Here is a 22,492-nt window from a genome sequence, read left to right on the forward strand (position 1 = left end):
TCCCTGCTGATTGGACAAAGAGCTCTCAGGAGCTGGACTTCCTCCCCTCCAAGAAATGGCTGCCTTTGGGAGGTGAGAGCAATTCTGACGCAGGCCTCAATTGAGTTCTCCACTTATCCTGATAAGGGGGTCCTCTGATTCTACATGTGGAAGTATATGCAACCCCACCCACCCTGCCACCTTCTCTCAGCTCCAGTTTTAAGACAGAAAATCCCTTTTAAGAAGATTACTTTGAAGATTCTGTTCTAGAATTCTTCCCATGGATGTTTTTTTTTTTTCTCCACGTCATTGCTCCAACTATCTCCCCTTCCCCCCAAACGGCTTGGAACTAATCTAAAATTAGAGGTGAGAGTTAATCAGTATTAATGATAAGACTTTGCAGTTATTTTTTTCAAAATAATAAACATGATATAAAATATAAAACATATTATTATAAAACAACTAATAGATAATTAATTAATGATTAATTTCTTTCCTGTTCAAATATCTTCATTGCAAAATATTTGAACCCTGTTGTGTTTTTGTTGCAGTACAATTTTAAGCCTTTCAAATGACATCTCGCTTTTAACCTTACCATGACTGTGATCAACGTGGCTTTTTCTTTAGGCTCAATAAAGATGAAAGATGCGGAAGGAGGCACCCCTGCTTTAGAGAGAGGGAAGATACCAAACTACTTGACAAATTCTCCATAGGAAATACCAAGTGGAATTTTTGTTGACTTTTATGATTTCCAGAGTTTTTTTTTTTTTTTTTTTTAAGAAAAGAAAACCTACCTAAAACTTGAATGCTATTTTTACAGTTCTAGAGTAATCCAAAACAGTCATTTGTAAAGTAAAGAGGTTTCATTTTTGGCAATGGCTGCCTTCCACAGATGTGCATGCTCCTTGACAAGATCAGAGAATCAGGAAGCTGCCTTCCACAGACATAGAGTACAGAATAGAGTAATATAGGAATTGAGTAAGTACAGTAATTAGCTGAGCAGTTAGCCTGAGGTTTGATTGCTCATCCAGAGATAGTGCTAGACACACATTCCACTGAGCATGCTCGCCAGAGTCTCACATTCTAGAAGCATTGAGAATGCATGCACTGAATACACACACCCCATCCCAAAACTGTGCCCCAAACCACCACTGCACACATATATTCTACACAGTTATAACACAGCATGCTCCCAAGCCTTCAAGCTTTGACACCCTCAGCCAATAAGCTGCCAAAAAGATGCTTAAGCAGCAAGTTGCCCTGACCTCTACTAACCAGGGACTCTTTCTTTAAATCCTCAGGGACTCGGAAAAGGTCAAGAGGGAGGCAGCCAGAGACTGTGGGGCATTTCTCTGGGAAGTCATATCACTCCCTGCTCTCATTTTTCCTTAATCTAATGTTCTCTTGGCTTTCTGACTTTTTATTTATTTATTTAGGTACCAGGGATTGAACCCAGGGGCGCTTAACCACTGAGCCACATCCCCAGCCTGCTCCCCACTTTTTTTTTTTTTTTTATACAGAGTCTCCTGTTTTTTAAATAAACATAATAATTGGTTTGTTTTTATGTTCTTTTGTTGCAAGTGGAATACTGTGCTTAATCCAAGCAGGCAAAGTAAAGCTATGACTTCAAAGCTGTTCCTTGATAAAACATTAAAACAGCCCAGGGTGGACCAACTGTTATCTGTAATTCTACAGATAATTAACAAATGCCGAGCTGAAGTTGCCACTGGGAGTTTCTGTGGGCAAGGTCAGTTCTTGCTCCTACTAGATTTCCACAACTCTTCCATTAGGCAGACAATAGGAGAGTCTTTCAATAAAATTCCATTTTGATGTACAGAGAGAACTTGAATTTCTGCTTGGCCTAGCAGAAACAAGCTCTCTCTCTATCCTCATCTTTTTCTACCTTGAAACACCACTACCTGTACCTCCTTTTCCTTCTCCTTCTTCTTCTTCTTCTTCTTTTTTTTTAAATAGTGAAAGGGGTAGAACCCAGAGCCTCTCACATGATAAGTGTGGGCTGTGCCACTGAATGATATCCCCATCCCTCATGGTATTTTTTTAGTCTAGAGCATCAGCATATTTTCTGCCACGAATGTAAAAATATTGCCTTTGCAACTTGATTTTGTAGCCTGTGATGGTATTCCACTTTGGATTTGTGGGTTCCATGAATACATTGCTGAGCTCTTCTCTCATCTTTCAACCTTCAAACTTCAGCACCTGGAATCCCTTGGCTTGAGTCTAGCCATTGGCTTCAGCACGTCAACCCCCTTGCAGGTTTTCCACTCCCCATTTCCATAGGCTGCTCATTCATCAAGGTACATCTTCTTTCAAGTTGGAAAACTCACCCGAAAGCCCCCACCTCTTCCAAGCAGTCTGCCCTGATTAAGCGAGGATGAAGACACCCCTAAAGCATGCGCAATACACTCCTGATAAACGAGAAAACACACACACATACACACACACACACACACACACACACACACACACACACCGCATATACCAAAACAAACACAGAAACTCACAGAAAGAGGAAATTACACATTTTCTGCCTTTCTGATTGTAAAGTCCCTAGGAAGGTAGGGAGATCAGTTGTATTTCAATAACCAATTAATTATTATAGATAATGAGATATTTTTACCAGTTTGGGGGATTATTCAGCAAAATGCCCTGATGTGTGGTCAGTTTCCTGCTTTCTTGAAATCCCTCTTCCTCCTCAGCTTCTCCAGTGCATCACTAAAGGGAACTGCCACTCACCAATTAGACAACACTTGTCTTGTGGTGGATCAACTGCCCAGAAAAGCCAATCCTGAGATTAGCAAATGCCCTCACTATCTAGTTTTCTTATTGTGAAGCCTTAACAATGCTTGCACATACTTTCTGGAAAATACGTCTGTTACATGGGAATAAAGGGCCAAGGCTTTCCTAGACAAGGAAGGCCTGGCTGAAAGGGCCAGGGTAAAGCTTCCTGATGTAACTCTACATTCAGCCTCCAATAAGGCCACTGGAGAGCCAGGGCGTCCCTGAGGAGCACTGGGTCAGAGGCTATCACACAAGGAATACAAATAGACATATGTGCTTTCGAAATGCCACCACCCTCTTAGGGCAGTGTTAACGCCACTTGTGGAGGGCCAAGAGACTTGTGGCATAACATGACCAGAACGAGGAGAAACACAGATGGAATGGCGACAGTTGGCAATTCGAACATGGCGTCAAACACCACTGCCACGGAAGCTTGCTAGCTACAGGCCACGCTGTGCAACCTTGAAGCAAAACATTATCGATTTTGTGGTTGTAAAAACGTACCTTCAACTGCAGAACTCAGTTTTATGACACCTTGAATAAAAACAAAAAGCGGCAGTTATATAATGGACCCAAATTGCTTTTTCTCCACTCTTTGCATGATACACACATACATCAGAACTGGATTTTTCGTTGGCCTTTTGAGATTTTTTTTTTTTTTTTGGTACTGGGGATTGAACCTAGGGGGGCTTAACCACTGAGCCATATCCCCAGGCCCCACCTTTTTTTCCATGTTTTGAGACAGGAGCTCACTAAGTTGCTTAGAGCCTCATTAAGTTGTTGAGGCTGGCTTTGAATTTGCGATCCTCCTGCCTCAGCCTCCCAAACCACAGGGAGTACAGGCATGTGCTACCACACCTGGCTTGAGATCTTAGTTGAACAAGTATCTACTTCACAAATGATTTTTTTTTTTTTCTCCTTGGTTAGAACACATAGCTGTCTTCATTGTCCTACTAAAACCATTTGGGGGAATTTTTCATTGAATAAGGGATCTGGTATATTTGAGAATAAGACACAGACTTTGATTATTTCTATGTATTATTTCTGGGTTATGGATTTATGAAACTTCACACAGTAGGAAACCAGGGTCTGATACTTGCAATTTAACACTAGGTATAGAGATCATCTGTGTACCTTGAGACAGAGTTAGTGTTGAAATGTGTATCAGGTGATTAAAAACCATTGTGCAAGCCAGGCATGATGGCACACGCCAGTAATCCCAGCAGCTCTGGAGGCTGATGCAAGAGGATCGCAAGTTCAAAGCCAGCCTCAGCAAAAGCGAGGCATTTTTAAGTAACTCAGTGAGACCCTGTCTCCAAATAAAATACAAAATAGGTTTGGGGATGTGGCTCTGTGGGTGAGTGTCCCTGAGTTCAATCTCCCGTACCTAAGAAAAACAAAACAAAACAAAAAAGCCATGGTGCAATCTTGTAATTTCCTTCACTGGGGTGGTTGGGTTAGAAGCCATTTTTTTGGATGGAGGGGTTCAACTTTTGGCTCCCTGCAGATTAGATAGTGATCAGTCTACCTGAGCAGGTCAAGTTATTCATGAAGCAAGTAAATATTACCCTTGACTTGACCATTATGTGCCTTGGAGAATCATGTGCCTTGTCAATGAATTTAAAGGCAAAAATACTAAGCTAAGGTGAATTACAGGTGGTGCAATAATTTTATTGAAAAGACACTTTTTGTAAGTCATAGCCATAAATAAATAATGTTCTTCAGTTTTTATGCCATAGCCATGATTCTTTAGGCTCAGTAGAAATGTCTGTAGTACCATTTTGTTGAAATTCTGGTTCTTTCCAGCTGGAGGAATTTCTAATTTAAATGGCAACAAAACATTTTAACACCACTAAACCAAATTAGTACCAGCAAGAATACACACTGACTTTAGCAGATTATGTTCATATAAAGGCAATTTTGCTATTCATTATGACTTCCTAAAAAAGCTGCTTTTAATTTACCTGCTGAACTTCATCTTTCTTGTAGAGCTGATGCTGCCTGGTTAATGTCTAACAAGGGCCTTCCCAGAGGAAAAAGTGTGCACCTCTGTGTACATGTGTTGATTATAAGTTTTCCTACAGCATATAATCCACAAATAATAATAAACAGTAAAATGTATTTTTTTTTTTTTTTGGTACTGGGAATTGGACCAAGGGTCACTCAACCACTGAGCCACATCCTAGTCCTATTTTGTATTACATACTTTTTTTTTTGTCTTGGTATCAAGGATTTGATACCAAGGTGTGTAACTGCTGAGCCACATTTCTAAGCCAACCTCCTCCCTGTTTTTTATGTTTTATTTTGAGATATAGGGTCTTGCTAAGTTGTAGGGTCTCACTAAGTTGCTGAGGCTGGCTTTGAACTTGTGATCCTCCTGCCTTAGTCTCCTGGGCCACCAGGATTACAGGTATGTGCCACCACACCTGGCTATTACATACATTTTTAATGTTAATTATATTACTTTTTTGGAGGGGGGTACTGGGTTTGAGCTACAATCCCCAGTCCTTTTCAAATTATTTTTAAAATTTTGAGACATGGTATCTTTAAATTGCTGAGGCTGCCCTCAAACTTGCAATCCTCCTTCCTCAGTCTCCTAAATTGCTGGGATTACAAGTGTTCACCAGTTTGCCTGGCAATTTTCATTGAATATTTTATGCAATCTACTGTTATTCTGTTCTTCACCTATATATAAATTATTTTTTTTCAATTAAAATCTCTATCAGCTTCAAGACTATGTATATACCCTCACCATGAATACCCCTCCCTGAACATGGAGCTGTCAAGAGAAATGCACCAGCCACAGAGCTGTGTAGCCCTTACACCACACAGGCACAGCAAATGTAAAGAATGTCAAGAGTAGGCTGGTTGTGGTACTGGAGGTAGGGGCGCATGCCTGTAATCTCAGCCAGGCTGGTCTCAAACTAGTGATCTTTCCGCCTCAGAAAGATCACTAGTTTGAGACCAGCCTCTGCAATGTAGTGAGGTCCAGTATCAAAAAAAAAAAAAAGGTAGTGAAGTGGAAGAAAAAGTAGTCAAGTCATTAGGAAGTAAAAAGTCCTACATTTTTACTTATCTTTCTCTGGTTTTGCTTGGCTCCGGAGCTGGGGAACAGAACGCAGTGCCTAAGCATGCAAAGTTCACATTCTACCATTGAGCTACATCCTTAGCCCTTATCTTTTAAACAATATAATTCATTGTAAGGGTACATAATATAATTGGTAACAATGAGCTCAAGTTTGTATGAGCCAGTTTTAGGGCACCACTGTCATAACTGATGTTTCTTTCCATTCAGGCCCAGGAAAAAAAGTCTTGAACTTCAGAATACTGAAATGGGGTCATGAAAGGAGTTCTAATTAAATTGAAGAAGCCAAATGGGGGTGAATTTGGCACTTGCTATTATTTTGCAGTAATTCCAAAAGCTCCTAAAACTATCATATACAAAAAAAAAAAAAAAAAAAATGCTATGTATACTCCACCCTTTAAGTAGAAGTCATTGATAATCAAGTAAGAACAAGACTAAAAGGATTTGACTTTTTTGGGGATGGGAGTGGGGGTGGTTACTGGGGATTTAATCCAGGGGCACTTTGCCACTGAGCTATATCCCCAGCTCAGGGTCTCATTAAGTTTTAAGGCCTCACTAAGTTGTTGAGGCTGGCCTCAAACTTGTGATCCTCCTGCCTCATCCTTCCAAACCACTGGGATTATAGGCATATACCACAATGCCTGTGATGGGATTTGAATTTTTTTTTTAGCAGGCAACTAAGGCAAAAGGCAAAATCAGATCTGAGTAACATACTTGTTGAAGAAATGATCCACTATCTTTTCAAACTGTTGAATCTTTATGTTTAGAACATTAATTTTCTTCTAATCATTTTCATTTTGTGTATAACCATGAAATAACCATATTTATTTTTTTTAAATTTAATTTTTAGTTACAATTGGACACAATTATTTTCATATTTATTTTTATGTGGTGCTGAGGATTGAACCCAGTGCCTCATGCATTCTAGGCAAGCGCTCTACCTCTGAGCCACAACCCTGGCCCCCATATTCATATTTGTGTATAATCATTTATGGGTATTACCATGATTTTGTATATTAACCATATCTCTCAAATGAAAACAATATACTCATTGGTGTGTAGAAAAGGGCTCTAGGAGGGACATCTACTTGAATTCTTACAGGAGATGAGGGTAGAGGTGGAAGGAAGCCCAATAGTGCACTTATTGATTTAAGAGCACAAAGGTTAAGTTAAAAAGCAAACAATAGTCTGATTCTAGAACTCTCATTGAAATCATTATTTTAATAAAAGCATTAATGATTCATTAACTTTATATGGACATTTCTTATTTTTTTTTAACCCAACTTAAATGTTTCTTTATAATAGGGTAGGCCTTTATGTTGCAAACTAATTTTGTTATAGTAAAAATCTAAAATTAGCTAAATCTAGTCATATAGCTAATGTTAACATTATATATAAACAATTATAGAATGACGGGAAAAGATATCTTTTGCCTTAAAATGTGACTATCTTAAAAATTTGGAATGTTTAAGAAGTGATTGATGTTGATGTTTAAAAGCTACACATGATACTGCTGATTTCTAGGACACAAAACAGACATTATCTGGTGAGTGGCTGATGTTGACATTGCCTGTAATTAAGGATAAGCCATAACATACATATATAATATAAATATATATATATATACACACACACAAAATGGTCCCATCAACCCCCTCACAGAAGTCTTCACACTGAGCTGAAGAAAAACAAGAAAAGATAAAAGATAAAGGAACTTAACTGTTCTTCCCTGAACTTGATATCTTCAATATGTTCAATAAGCTCCAACCTTGTCCCCAACACCAATTCAATAATGAAGACAAAGTTTTGAGAAAAAGGAAAAAGAAGTTTTATTGCTTTGCCAGCAAAGGAGAAACACAGGGGACTCCTGACTCAGAGGCTGTGATTCTGCCCATCAGGCGGAACAAAGAGGTGATTTGAAGGCTGCATTCTAGGTGTGCCCCAATAGGAGGGGGGAGGGGAGTTGAAATTGATTTGCTAATTTGGGAGTGAGAGAAGAGGGAGAAACACATCCATTTTAAAAAAGCCTCTGTAGCAGAGCAGCAAGGGTTGTATTCAAACCATGAAGTGGACCACTATTACAAATATGGCAAAATTCCTGACCTTGCAGTCATTTGTGTACCTTTTGTTCATTATCTTCTTGCAAGTCAGAAGCAATTGCTAGCCAGGTGTGTTTTCTGCAATGGTTCTACATTTCCAAAACTATTCTGACCTCTTTCCTAGTATATTCCCCTAATATTTCCTTCCCTCCTTCCTTCCTTCCTTTCTTTCTGTGCTGCAGATTAAACCCAGGGCCTCTCACATACTAGGCAAATGTTTTACCACTGGTGAATTTCAATTGATCTAAAAGAATTCAAAAGAGAAAGGGTTAGGTTAAAATAATTCATGTTTGGAAATATGAATATCTAGGGCTAAGACCCTCTAATGACATCCCACTGTTGTTAAAATATTGAGCAAATTTCTTTCTTTTTGTTACCTGGGGTTGAACCCTGGGGTATTCAACCACTGAGCCACATCCTCTGCCTTTTTTATTTTATTTATTTTAATATTTATTTTTTAGTTTTAGGGGGACACAATATCTTTATTTTATTTTTATGTGGTGCTGAGGATTGAACCCAGTGCCTCATGCATGCAAGGCAAGCACTCTACCACTGAGCCACAACCCCAGCCCCCATTTTTATTTTTTATTTTGAGACAGTATCTTATTAAAGTGCTTAGGGTCTCACTAAATTGCTGAGGCTGGCTTTGAACTTAGGATCCTCCTGCTCTAGCCTCCTGAGTTGCTGGGATTACAGGTGTGCACTGCCATGCCCGGCAATACAGAGCAAATTTCTAATTGTGGTCAAGGAGGCCCCACGTGACATGTTCCTACCTATTTCTGTACTAGTTTACTTAATCTCACATGATGCTTTAGCCATATGGTCTCCTCTCTGTGCTTTGTAATGTTAGATCCTTTCTGCCACCAGCTATCCAGGGCTCCCTCCAGTTTTAAATATTCTTCCCAAATCTGTAGAATCTTCCTATAATCAGCTCGTTTTCTTCATTCAGACTTGAATTCAAATGCTACATCCTTAGAGAGTCCTTCCTGATTACTTTATTTAGAGCGCCCCCAGAGATTACCCTCCGGCCTATCTCTTGGTCTTTTAGTGGCAGTTACTTCTATTTGAAATTATCTTAGGGATAGTGATATAGCTGAGTTGGTAGATTGTTTGCCTCACATGCACAAGGCTCTGGGTTCAATCCACAGCATAAAAACAAACAAACAAACAAACAAACTACTTCATCAATTCAGCTTTTGGTTCCTAGTTTACAACTGTCTTCCTCATTAGAATACAGGCAGAGTGAAAGTAGGGACCTGTTTTGTCTGCTACTGTAATTTCCTCTTAATGAATGAAGAAGTGACCATTCCCATCAAATAAATTTCAAGTATGCTCTTGAAATTGTGGCCACTATTCCGCCTAGTGCTTGGATCTCACTGTAATGACTACTGTCTTTCTACTCAGAGGCTGGTCTTTTTTTTTTTTTTTTTTTTTGGTACCAGGTATTGAATCCAGGGATGTTTAATCAGTGAGCTACATCCCCAGCCCTTTTTATTTTTTATTTAGAGACAGTCTCGCTGAGTTGCTTAGGGTCTTGCTAAGTTGTTGAGGCTGGCTTTGAATTTGTGATCCTCCTGCCTTAGCTTCCTGAGCTGCTGGGATTAGAGGTGTGTACCATCATGGCCAGCACTCAGAGTGCTGGTCTTCATTGGGGTTAGTAAAGATTGATATATGGAGATAACATATGTAAACTGCAGTAGATATTTAGGTGTTTCAGAAATTCAATATAAGCAAAGTCGCCAAGTATTTTTATCGGCTATTTGGAAGTGAGATTGTGTTCTAAATGAATATCAAGGAATATTAGCTAATCAATTTTATGTACAACTATTGATAGAATCTGTATTTCTCTTGTTTCTACTGTCATAATCCTGGGCCAAATAATTATCTGAGGCTGGCTTGGAACTCATGATCCTCCTATACCTCATCTGTATGATGAGGTACAGATAGAGAAAGAAGGTCTCACAAGGCGTGGTGGCACACCTGTAATCCCAGTGGCTCGGGAGGCTGAGGCAGGAGGATGGTGAATTCAAAGCCAGCCTCAGCAAAAAGCAAGATGCTAGCAACTCAGCGAGACCCTGTCTCTAAATAAAATACAAAAATAGGGCTGGGGATGTGGCTCAGTGGTCGAGTGCCTCTGAGTTCAATCCCTGGTGCCCTCTTCCCCTGCCCCCCCCCCCAAAAAAAAAAAAGAGACAGAAGGTCTCAAAAAGAACTATTCAATTTTAAAACATCCTTCTTCTCATTTCCCTACTGCAGTTGTAGTGACCTTTAAGTAAGGTCATGAATGTTCTCCACCCCTTAAAACTTTTATGTGACTTTTCATTGTTTTTCAGGCCTAAAGTGACCTGCAAAGCTCTTTAGGATGTCAACTAAAGAAGAATAAAAACAGCCATAAATTCCTCCACACTCTTCCCGTTGAGAGGTGGAAAGAAACTATGCCCCTCCCCTTGAAACAGCAGGCTTTGTGACTGCTCTGAGCATCAGAATACAGAGGGTGTGACACTCCCAGTTCTGTGTCCAGCCTTCCTGTAATGACAGCTCTTGTTTCCTGTTTTACTTAGGGAGGCTAGAAGTCCTGTGATTCAGTGAGGCAGAGGCCATGTGCTGATGCTGCAGTGAACAGCGGCAGAGCCTCAGCTTTCAGTAAGGCAGAGAGCAGGAGCTGTGAGGCCATAGGAGATGATCAGTGGAGGCTGGGAGGCTGGGAGGCTGGGGAGGAAATTGTCATTGGAAGCTGGAGAAAAGGCAACCTTTTTATGGAGTGGAAGGAAATTTGGCAGCATTATCACCTGTAGTCACATGGAAAATTAAAAATATACCTAATATGCTCATAGCTTGTATTTACTTTTTTTTGTGTGTGATGCTGTTGATCAAATCCATGGCCTTGATGATGCTAGGCCAACTGCTATACCACTCCTCTACATCTCCAGCCCCAGATCATCAATTTTAGTTAAGAGGCAGCCAAGCAGAATGACTTAAGTACCATTACAAAAACAAAAACAAAAACAAACAAACCAAAAAACAACCTATATATAGACTGTAGGAAGAGAAAAACAGGTCAAAAAAAGAACCTCTCAAGCTGGCATGGTGGTACACACCTATAATCCCAGTTACTGGGGAGGCTGAGTCAGAAGAATCACAAGTTCAAGACCAGCCTGGCCAGCACAGAGAAACTCTGTCTCAAAATAAAAACTTAAAAAGGGCTGAGGCAGGAGGATTGTAAGACCAATGGCAGCCTTAGCAACTTAGTAAGGCCCGAAGTAACTTAGTCAGACCCTGTCTCAAAAGACTGGGGATGTAGCTCAGTGGTACAGTGCCTCTGGGTTTAACCTCCAGCACCAAAACCAAAAACCAAAAACCTAACAACCAAACAGACAACAAACAAACAAACAACAAAACCCCCCAAAGAACATGGGTCTCAAACTTGAGTTTGGGATGAGGTTTCTGAGATCTTGATAAGGATATGTGTAGGTGTGTGTGAAGCAGGTGTAGTTTGCCCTGGAGAGCATGTAAATATCTGTATGCAGAGGAGGAACTGTGGCTGACTCTTCTCAGCATCTTTGTTTTCCCCCTTGGTGTGGGTAGGCTTTGTTGACTGCTGTGACCAACAGAATGCAGAGTGATGCTCTGCCACTATCTGCCACCATCTGGGCCTAGACCTTAAGACTTCCTGTCTCTTGGGACATTTTCTCTGACATGTTAGAATTCTTGAAGCCACAGGCTGAAGGGGATACCTGTAGGTACTATAGTCAATAGTTACTGCTGAGCCCATATTCCCTGTCCTTGAAACCAAGCCAGGAGCATGAATAATGTCATTGTGGAGGCCTGAGACCAGTCCAGCTGTGATGATTAGCTTGTGTGTCAACTTGGCTGGGTCATAGGGTGACCAGATATTTGACCAAAAATGATTCTGGGTGTGTCTGTGATAATGTTTCTGGATGAGATTAATGTTTGAATCAGTAGATTCAAAAATAGAATAAAAGCAGATTGTCCTCCCTAATGTGGGTAGGCCTCATCCAAATGGAAGACCTGAAAAGAACAGAAATGCCTCTGAGCAGGGACACTTCTCACCCTCTGCTGGTTTCTTGCCTTTGGACTTGGACTACAGCCTATACTAGTGTTCTCCAGGTCTTCTAGTTTTCTGACCTTTGGACTCAGATTGGAACTGTACTACTGGCTCTCCTGGGGCTCCAGCTCACTCTTTGCCTGCAGATATTGGGACTTCTCAATTTCCATAATCAGTGATAAATTTTTAAAAATTATATGTATATATATATATGTGTGTGTGTGTGTGTGTGTGTGTGTGTATGAGAGAGAGAAAGAGAGAGAGAGAGAGAGAGAGAGAGAGAGAGAGAGAGGAGGAACCTTGACAAATACCTCAACTTCTAGCTGAAAAGAGAACACAAGAATCATCCCCAGCTCAATTTTGCATAAATACCTCATGCAAATTTATGTGGTATGATGGTTTTTTTTTTTAAAATATTGCTGGGGATCAGAACCAGGGCCTCTTGCATGTAAGGCAAGAGCTCTGCCACTGAACTACACTCCAAACCTCCAAATGGTTGCTTTTAAGCTGCTACACTTTGAGGTAATGGTACCTAGTATCAGATAAATCAAAGGGTCAGGGGACTTGGTGGTGCAAGCCTGTAATCCACAGTGACTCGGGAGGTTGAGGCAGGGTATCACAAGTTTGAGGTCAGCCTCAGTTGCTTAGCAAGGCTCTAAGCAACTTATCGAGACCCTGTCCTAAAATAAAAATAAAAAGGGCTGGGGATGTGGTTAGTGGTAAAACTCCCCTGGATTCAGTTCCCAGGACCTAAATAAATAAATAAATAAAACGAAAAAGTCAACTGTGCCTAAATTTTCTGACTTCACATAACTCGGCCCTTAGCTTTTGGTGCTCTTTTTGGCACACCACCCTTTCAGTTCTCTGAATAATAACCCGTACCTTCTCTCACCCTCTTCACTGATCCTTCAGCTCTTATACATGAGGATTTTCTCAGGGAAGTTCTCCATGGACCTCTAGACTACTTCCTTCTTTACAGTACGTTCTCCCACAAATTGCCTCAGAGTAATCATCTCTGATTATTTGATTCACACCGGTTTCTACCTCTAGATTGTAAACGCCCTGAGAACAGAGACTCAGACTCTCTTTGATCCTTGCTAAATTCCTGAGTTCGGCACAGTGTCTGGACATAGTAAGTGCTGAATAAATATTTGCTAAGTGGATGAATGAAATATTTGATGCAGCTGATAAGAATCCATTCTCACTGTAGCTGTTAACAACTTGCCACTTGTCTCACAGTGTAAAAACTCCTAGCCATTGTAACTGGGGACACAGTGGGACTTACTCTTTGGCCCTTATTTCTGCTTTGCTGTTGTCTTTGGAGGCCCTCAAACACAACTAAGGTGCTCAGATTCTCCCTTTTTTGGGGGACCCTGGAAGTAGAAGAAGCACAGGGAGCCTCGGGATAAGCAGGTGCAGGAATGCACGGAGGGAAAAAAGCTCTTGACATTTGCTCACATTTATGTCTTTGAGGGAAATCTGGGGGCTTTCCTGAGAGTCTTAAAAAAAAAAAAAATCATGAGTGCTCAAATTGTTTAAAGCATTTCTAAATTGAAGTTTAGGAGTAATTTATTAGATCATGAGCTGTGAGTTGGTTTCTATTCTTTTTTTTTTTTAATATTTATTTTCTAGTTTTAGGTCGACACAATATCTTTATTTTATTTTTATGTGGTGCTGAGGATCGAACCCAGTGCCTCATAGGCAAGCACTCCACCTCTGAGCCACAACCCCAGCCTCTCCATTCTTTAATACTAGAAAAAAGAACTGCAGCACCATGGGGTCCTGAGAGTCAGGTAAAACCTGCACTTGCCATAACCACGGCCTCTGGAATTGTTTTCTTTCACCTTATCTGCTTTTCCTCTATTTAAAAATGCAGTCCTCTACTTACTCAGTCCTGTACGTAGGGAAAATGCAATTCCATTGTAAAGAGGCTTCCTTAAAACTTTTTTCTGCTCTACGTAATAATTCATCTTTTTTTTTTCCTGTTAGTGAAATAAGCCCAAGTCTCTGTCAGTGTCCTTAAACTTTCTTATTTATTTATTTATTTATTTTGCAATGCTAGAGATTGAACCCAGATTCTTGTGATATATCTATTTATCTATATATATAGATATAGGTATATCTATCTATCTATCTAGATAGATATAGATAGATAGGGATGGAATAACTCAGGGCCTCACACATGCTAGGCAAATACTCTCTCTCTGAGTTACAGGGCCAACTACTTCATTATTTTCTATGGTTATCTCCAAATGGGTCTGTATACAGTAGTTCATTAAAAGGGTTTAGTAGGCCTCCAATTGAAGAAAAGAGGCTTTCATCTACCAGTGAGACTCTTGTTCTTTTAAAAGGAAGCAGCCCACAGTGACAGGGCCACTATGCAGATAGACATACTCTACATCATTTCAGTGTGCTTACACTCTCTGAGACCAAGCCCATTTCCACCTTGATTTGCCCTCCCTCCCTGAGTGCACAATACCACATTTGTCCCTTTTGAACATGTAACAGATTAAAGAGCTGGGCAGGAGGCAGATGTAGGTACACCTTTGATCTCTCATCCCTAGGGGTTAAGGGAGGGCAGACACCTGGTGGCTGCCAAGCAGGAAACAAAACACAGGCCCGGACTGGAATTACCTTGACTGAAGCTGCAGCTGTAGCAGCCACAAGGGCAGCTGGAAGCCCTGAATGGGCACAGAGGGAAGAGAGCCCCACTGGTCCGGCAAAGGATGCAAGATAGAAATCCTAAAAATGTGATTTTGGCTAGCTGGGGTGGTTAAGTAAAATCATTTGCAAGACAGAAGCCTGGAAAGATCAGGCAGCTGTATTAAGAAAAATAAAAAGTGATTCTTTTGCAAATTATATTGCAAAAATTTCAGGTGTGCACAAATGCTGAAAGGCAATTTTGATAGTAATTCAGGAAACTTTCGAAGAAAGACTTTTTTAAACACTTCTTTTTCCTTTGCAGAACTTTTAATTTATGGATTTCACCTTTGTACCAGGATAACTGTGGATGTTTTTAAGTCAAGGTCCCTGTGATTCTTCGGTGAAACTGTATCGCCCCCTGGTGTCTGTGTGTTGCCACTGCATCGTCACCCACTGAAACCCAAACTGAGTAAGGACGCAGCTTCCGGTTTTATCCCACAGGGAGAAACCTGTCTGATAGTATAGGATTGAAGAATATCGTTTTAAACCTCAAACCCGGACCTGGTTTGAAAAAGTTTTGAAATTAAGAACCCTTTCTCTACGCTCAGTAGAATATCCTGGAGTGATGAAGTAGCTCCAAAAAGAAATGATCAGATTTTAGTCTGCCAAGTTTTAACACAGGAGTGGTCATGGGAGTGACTGTCACACACCCATTTTTCAGAACCAACTCAAGCATCTCACGGGCTGAAAAGCCTTTCCTACTTCTCAGCAGTGGTGCATCCTAGGTAATATTGCTGCTCTCTGTCTTAGCATTTATCTCTCTGATGGAAACCTGAGAGTGATTTGTTTTTGTCTTCAATGTGGTTAGGTGCTGCCTGGCAGACAATATGTGTCCAGTAAAAATTTGTTGTTTCTTGTTCATATATAACAATGCAATCATGCTATTCACAAAAGGATAGAATCTACCTCCTGATCAACAGGGCTGGTGGCAAGAAAATGTGGTCCTTTGATGGGACTCACAGGGTTCTGAGCCCCTTAAAACTGTGCAGGCCCCTCTGTCTACACAGTTTGTTGCGGGGAACAGTTGGAATAACTTAAAACTAGAATATTTCTGGCTGTAACAGTTAGGGGTCCATGAAGCTATTTAGATTTTAACTTCCATTATGTCACAAAATGAATCTTTACTCCAGTGAGATGGTGAGTGCACTTGTTATCACCGGTGAGATTAGAAGTTTCTTTTGGATAGCTATTTCTAGGAGAAAGCATGTTGTTACTGAAGGTACTGTTGCAGATAGACAGGGGCCTTGGTCTCTGAGCTGAGTGACAATGAAAATGAAATACAAGCCGGGTGCAGTGGTGCATGCCTGTAATCCCTGCAGCTCTGGTGGCTGAGGCAGGAGGATTGCAAGTTGAGCTTCAGCAATTTAGCAAGGCCCTAAGCAACTCAAAATAAAATGTTAAAAAAAAAAAAAAAAAAAAGGACTGGGGGACTGCCCAGTGGTTAAACCCCTTTTGGTTCAATCCCAGCACCAAAAATAAACAAACAAATAAATGAAATATGAGGGTCAGGGGAGGTTACTGAGGGGCTGAAATGGTGAATCAAGAGTCAGACCTACCTATGTATCACAAGAACAGAGTTATTCTGAGCTGGATATCATCTCACTAGGGAAGAAATAACTAAATTAGAAGAATTTATTGCATTAGGATGGATTAAGAGGTTGATAATATCAGCAAGACAATTTTTTTTTTTTTTTTTTTTTAAGGTTGCAGTATTCTCATATTTTGAGGTGTTGAGGCTTAAGCACTCCAGGCAGATGCTCTACCACTGAGCTTCATCCACAGGCTACATCAATACTATTAATAGAAACTTCTTGAAGCCATTTGTTACACTTTCATTTTGTTAAAATAAAGTCTCAAGGAGAAGGCTAGCAGAGTCTTCTCACAATTCATGGTTAAGAGTTTGAAATTTGGAGCCAAACTGCATAAATAGGTACAAAGATTGACTGTGCCACTTAGTATCCATGTGACCTTGGGAAAGTTACTTAACCTTTCTATGTCTCAGGTTCTCAGCTATCACAATGGGGAGGATACTAGGTAGGATGTACCATCTGTGTCTAGTAAATGCTCTGTAAACATTGGTTCATGAGGAGAGCTGTTCAGATTTTCCACTATATGAGATTTTTAAAAATTCTGAATTGGGCTGGGATGCAGCTTAGTGGCAGAGAGTATGCCCAGCATGTGGGAGACCATGGGTTCAATTCCTAGCACTGTAGAAACAAAACAAACAAACAAACAAACAAACACACAAAAACTGAACTGTTGGAAGAGACAGGCTCCTGCCAAATTCTGTTCTATGAGGCATTATTAAAACCCCCACACTCAAAGGAATGTCCCAGGTTGTGGGGTTTCCCCAAAGCTGGTCTTGTCCCTTAGGCTGGTCTCAGTGCAAATGTGGAATCAAGGACCTCTCTCTTTTATTTACTTTTAATTTTTTTTTTTTTTTTTTGGTCTGGGGTGCCCTGGGGGTTGAACCCAGGGGCACTTAATCACTGAGCTACAACCTCAATTCTTTATATTTTTTAAATTTTAAGACAAGATCTTGCTAAGTAGCTTAGGGCCTCACTACATTGCTGAAGCTGGCTTTGAATTTATAATCCTCCTGCCTCAGCCTACCGAGCTGCTGGGATTACAGGCACGTGCCACTGTGCCCACTCTGACACTTTTAGTTGGGGCCTGAGAAAGTTCATTTTTCCCCCCTCCATTCCAGGGCAGATCTCCACCCCAAGGCCAGGTCAGAGCCTGAATGTCCACTAAGAGTGGGGGTCAAGGGCAGTCTTCCTTGGCCATACTTTCTTTATTTTACTTTTTATTTTTTTGGTACTGGAGATTGAACCCAAGGGTGCTTTACCACTGAGTTATATCTCTAGTCTTTTTATTTAATTTTTGAGACAGGGTCTCACTAAGTTCCTGAGGCTGACCTCAAACTTTGCAATCCTCTTGCCTCAGCCTCCTGAGTTGCTGGGATTACAGGCATGTCACTGTGGTCAGCTTTTGGCCCTGGTATCTTTTGAAGTGGTCCTGAATATGCCACTATGACATAAAAAATATTTTGAGCAGAATACATTTGATAATAGGCTATTTTTTTTTCTTATTTCTCCTTTATCTACTTAAAAAGTAGAACTTCCAAGAGAAGTCAATTCTCATCAATCCCCTGCCTTAGTAGTGTCTGCAACCAGGGAAGATTGAGTCTAACCTGCAGAGAAGCAGAGGGCACATTTAAACAGATGCTATCACAAAACTATTATATCTCCCATCTATTCTCCTAAAAGCCTATTCATCTTTTATTAATTTATTTTCTCTTAAATGTCCTCCCCTTTCCTTATTAAGAGAATACAAAAGCACCGAATTGGAAGTCTCTCCTTGAGTCACTATTTTCTGTGAACTCCCATATGTACCTGAATACAAATCTTTTATCTCTTATAAATTTATCTTTTGAATTTACCCCTCCCAATCCTGAACCTAAGAGGGCAGAGGAAAAATTTTTCCTGGCTGATGCCTTCTTCTGTGCCCTTGGCCAAATATTAAATCCTACTATGGTAAATCTGCTCACGTCCTCAGAATCTGCTGAGCATCTTTCTCCAGGACACTCTCAATTTAAGCAGCTGGATAAACAAATCCACAGGAACCGGAAACAGAATATTCAGTGTGTTGCTCTTTATAAAGCCTCTTTGAACAATGGCTGACCAACAGAAGTGTTAGATAAGTGTTTGTTAAATAAAAGTAAATATTCACTATATTGTATAATCGAAGTCTTTAAGAGAAGACAGTTGAGACTAGCTTCAGCGTTGCAAACCTTCTAGATGTTTTTCTTGCATCTTTAAAATACTGCCTATATGTGGATGGAACAAATGTTTACTATTTAAAAAAAAAACAAACTAAAAATTTTTATTGTTAGACTAAGACCATCAAAGTGGGATCTTTTAACTAGCTTCTGTCTTTTGAAGTGTAACTGATGATGCATTTTTAAACATGTGCAAGGCATATTCAGGCTTATACAAAATAGGATGAGTGGATGACTAGCGACAAATGGTGCCTATAACCACTAACAATGGTGCAAAATTATACATCCCGTGGGAGCCTGGAAGTATATATTTGTTTCCAAGAAGAGAATAGACTAGAAAATTGGCCCTTCGAATGCAATTTCAAAAGATGTACAAGTATCATCGAGCTATTTGGGACTCTGGCAGAGCACACTCCCGCATCCTGTAGATTCTACTGCATTCCAAGCAAACCTGGCAACGTTAACTTCCTGGACAGCTGTTTCTCCCCTGAATTCTTTTTTTTTTCTCATCCTAATTCTTTTTTGGTAGTTGTCAGCTAAATCTTTCTATGATTGCAATATCCACCCTGCAGAAATAAATTCATCTTAAAGGTTTTAATTTTCATTTGGCAATAGATTAGCCAGAATGGTGATTGTCATTCTCCAAGCGTAGGGAGAAGATGCGAGGGTAGATTCTCTACAAGTGCAAGTAAGTGAGATATAGTAGAATATTTATGAGAAATTTCTAAGTAATTTTTTTTTTTTTTTTGTACTGGGGAGTGAATCCAGCAGTGCTCAACCACTGAGCCACATCCCCCCAGCCCTTTTTTTTGTATTTTATTTAGACACAGGGTCTTACTGAGTCACTTATGGCCTTGCTAAATTGCTGAGGTTAGTTTTGAACTCGTCCTCCTGCCTCAGACTCCTGAACTGCTGGGATTACAGGCTTGTGCCACCTCACCCTGCCTAAGTAATTTCTATTCCAGTGTCTCTAAATGTAACATGCTTGTGAACCATATCTTGTAAGTTCATATTTGACAACTGTGATGTAAGTAAAATGGATTTTATAAATGTGCCTATAAATCTTCTAACATTAACTTTTCTATAATGAAGCACACTGAGATCAAGGTCAACCTGCCAGGTTTAAGTTTATCTGAATCAGAACGTTTGAAAAAGCTGCTAAGCTCTTGATTGAAAGCATTTAGTAGCCTCTGTTTGCTCCTGGTTAAAATTTGAAGATCTTTAATGTGGTGGACAATATTCTGGTTTCTGGCCCTCATGGCTCTTAGTTTTATCTGTAACCACTCCCGTACCTTCTGAACAGCTACTCTAGGCTTGAGTTCCTTCACTTTTAATTGTCATTCCTGCCTCAGGTCTTTGTTCTTTGTTGCTCTCTATCTGGAACTCAAGGAAGACCTCCTAGAGGAAGAGGTGATTTGGTTTCCCTGACAACATGGCTCATGGTCACCCTAGGATCACAACACCCCTAGTTCTCTCTTCCTAGCACTTGTAACAGGGTAAACGTGGTGTGCATAAACACTACCAAAACCACTCTGGGTCAGTGTTCTCCTTGTACACAGCACACAGCAGTTACTTGCTAAGTGTCTCCCAAAGGCTCATGTGGTAAAGGTTTGGATCCCAGTCTGAGGCCCTATTAAGAGATGGTGGAAATGTTAAGAGGTGGGGCCTAGTGGGAGGATTTAGATCACTGGGGGCAGGCTCTTGAAGGTGACTTTGGGGGTTCCAGCCCTTTTTCTTCTCTTTTCTTGTGTCCTGGCTGTGAGGTGAGCAATTTGCTCTATCATGTGCTGCTGCTGTGATGTGCTGACTCACCACAGGCCCAAAGGCTGGGGATAACTGCTTATGGACTGAAACCTCCAAAATTGTGAACCAATATAAACCTTTCCTCTTTTTAAATTGATTTATCTCAGGTATTTGTTACAGTACTGGGAAACTGACTAGCACAGTGTTCAGTAATGCTTGTTAAATAAGGAAAGGAGCTCCTAATTCCACCTGACTCTTAAATTGGCAACTCATACTTTCCTGCTTCATGGCTGTACTTGAGTGGAAATGATCACCGTGCCACAGAAACTGATTTAAGTCTGAGATAGAGCCAGTTATTTATTTATTTATTTTTTTAAAGAGAGAGGGAGGGGGGAGAGAGAGAGAGGGAGGGGGGGAGAGAGAGAGAGAGAGAGAGAGAGAGAGAGAGAGAGAGAGAGAGAGAGAATTCTAATATCTATTTTTTAGTTATCGGCGTACACAACATCTTTGTTTGTATGTGGTGCTGAGGATCGAACCTGGGCCACATGCATGCCAGGCGAGCGCCCTACTGCTTGAGCCACATCCCCAGCCCAGAGCCAGTTATTTTTATAAAGATAGGAAACAGATCATTCCCTCCATTCTTTCTTTCTTCTCTCTCTCTCTCTTTCTCTTTCACAATGCTTGCTGAGGATTGAACCCAGGGCTTCATCCATGCTAAGCAAGCAGTCTATCTCTGAGCTCTTCCCTAGACCTAGAAAACAGATTTTGAAGTTGTATACCACAGAGCTTTTTAAACAGATATATTTTTCCCCCACATGTACTCATGCATGACTGGTATAATAGAACCTAAACAAATATAATCTTGATGAAGTAATTCCATTTTTAGAATCTATTTTAAAGAAATAATCATAGATGCTTTTATCCTTACCCTCATATATTCCTAGCAGAGGAATGAAAATAATCTTTAAAAGCTATGATCATGTAATCCCTTTGCAGAAACCCAGAAATGGCTCCTATTTCACTTAGTGGAAGTGAAATCCTCTCCTTTGCCAAAAAAGTTCTATATAATTCATGTGATCATTATTATTACTTTTTGTCTTCAGGATCCTCTACAGTGAGATTTTTGTTTAGAAAAATCAAAAGCATTATTAAGAGGAGAGGAGCGATGTTAGGAAAAGCACTTTGGAAAGAGACCATTCTGTCTCTTTGTTATTGAAAATGAGTTATAAAGATGCTGGATATTCCCAGCTTTTTTTTTTAAATGGAGGAAACATGACCTCCATAGAACAAACATGATGGTCACCAGCCACTGGAGTTTTGATTAGGGCTGTGTGTGTGGGCGTGCACATGGAAGTTTGCTCGCTGACTTCTACATTTCTGTTCCTAAAAAGCTAATGAGAAACAGATAATATGAGGGAGTGTTTAAGCTTTTAGCCACCACTCAGTACTAAGCCCTAGCTCTTATTTTGTATTCCTTTGAAGTCACGTGTTCTCTTTTTCTTTGCTCCCTCTTAGCCTGGCGAGCTTATCTCCCACATCAGGGCAGGCAGAGCAGCAGGAAGCACTCCTCCAAGCCCAGATCTTCCACTGGACATCTCCCTCACCACCTCCCTCAGTGGATTCTCACACCTGTTCTCTTTTCTCTGTCCCTAGTGCCCTGATTGCAGAAGTCCTTATCTTGGTTTTTTTGCCCAATCCCCTCAATTGGATTCCACTGGAATCCAATTTTCAGTCTCTTCCCTCTTAGAATGACTTTTCTAACATACACACTACTTTCTTACCTAACAGTGGGACTGATTCAAGGCTCGGCTGCCTGGATCCAACCTTGTCTTCCATTGCTTCTTCCATGTACCCTATTCTTTGGCTTCTCTCTTTCACACACTTTGTTACTTACATGTCTCCATTGCTCTGCATGTGCCTGAGGAACCCATCTCCAATTTCCCTTGAGAATTGTATCTTTTCACTTTCTGGGTTTAACTCACTGGTTTTGACTGAGAAGTCCTCCTAATCCTCATGAGGCACAAATAAATCCATCCCTCTACTGAAATCCTTTACTACCTTGCACATCTCTAGTGTGGTCCTTACTGTATAGGACTATGCTTTTTATTTATATTTTTGTTGTCCTTAGTGACCTGTGCATTCTACTAGAATATTGCTCCCTTTGATTGTTGTAAACGGGTGCTTTTTAGAAGTACTAATTGGTAGAAACCACCTGTTGATGGGATACTCATAAACAA

The 22,492-nt window shown here is 40.4% G+C and overlaps 1 protein-coding gene across 16 annotated transcripts in view; it reads right to left on the minus strand.

Moving 5' to 3' along the window:
- Dlgap1 (DLG associated protein 1) overlaps positions 1-22,492 on the minus strand; it is a 364,173-nt gene that overhangs the window by 126,946 nt on the left and 214,735 nt on the right. For 8 of the 16 annotated variants that reach the window (XM_076836479.2, XM_076836477.2, XM_076836482.2 and 5 more), the window contains one exon: positions 3,283-3,312. The exons of the other annotated variants lie outside the window; for them this stretch is intronic. In XM_076836479.2, the coding sequence (XP_076692594.1) occupies positions 3,283-3,312 (30 nt within the window). The remainder of the gene's footprint in view (positions 1-3,282; positions 3,313-22,492) is intronic. 16 annotated transcript variants of the gene reach the window in all.

Source organism: Callospermophilus lateralis, chromosome 17 (genome assembly GCF_048772815.1).
Source record: "Callospermophilus lateralis isolate mCalLat2 chromosome 17, mCalLat2.hap1, whole genome shotgun sequence".
Taxonomy (NCBI): domain Eukaryota; kingdom Metazoa; phylum Chordata; class Mammalia; order Rodentia; family Sciuridae; genus Callospermophilus; species Callospermophilus lateralis.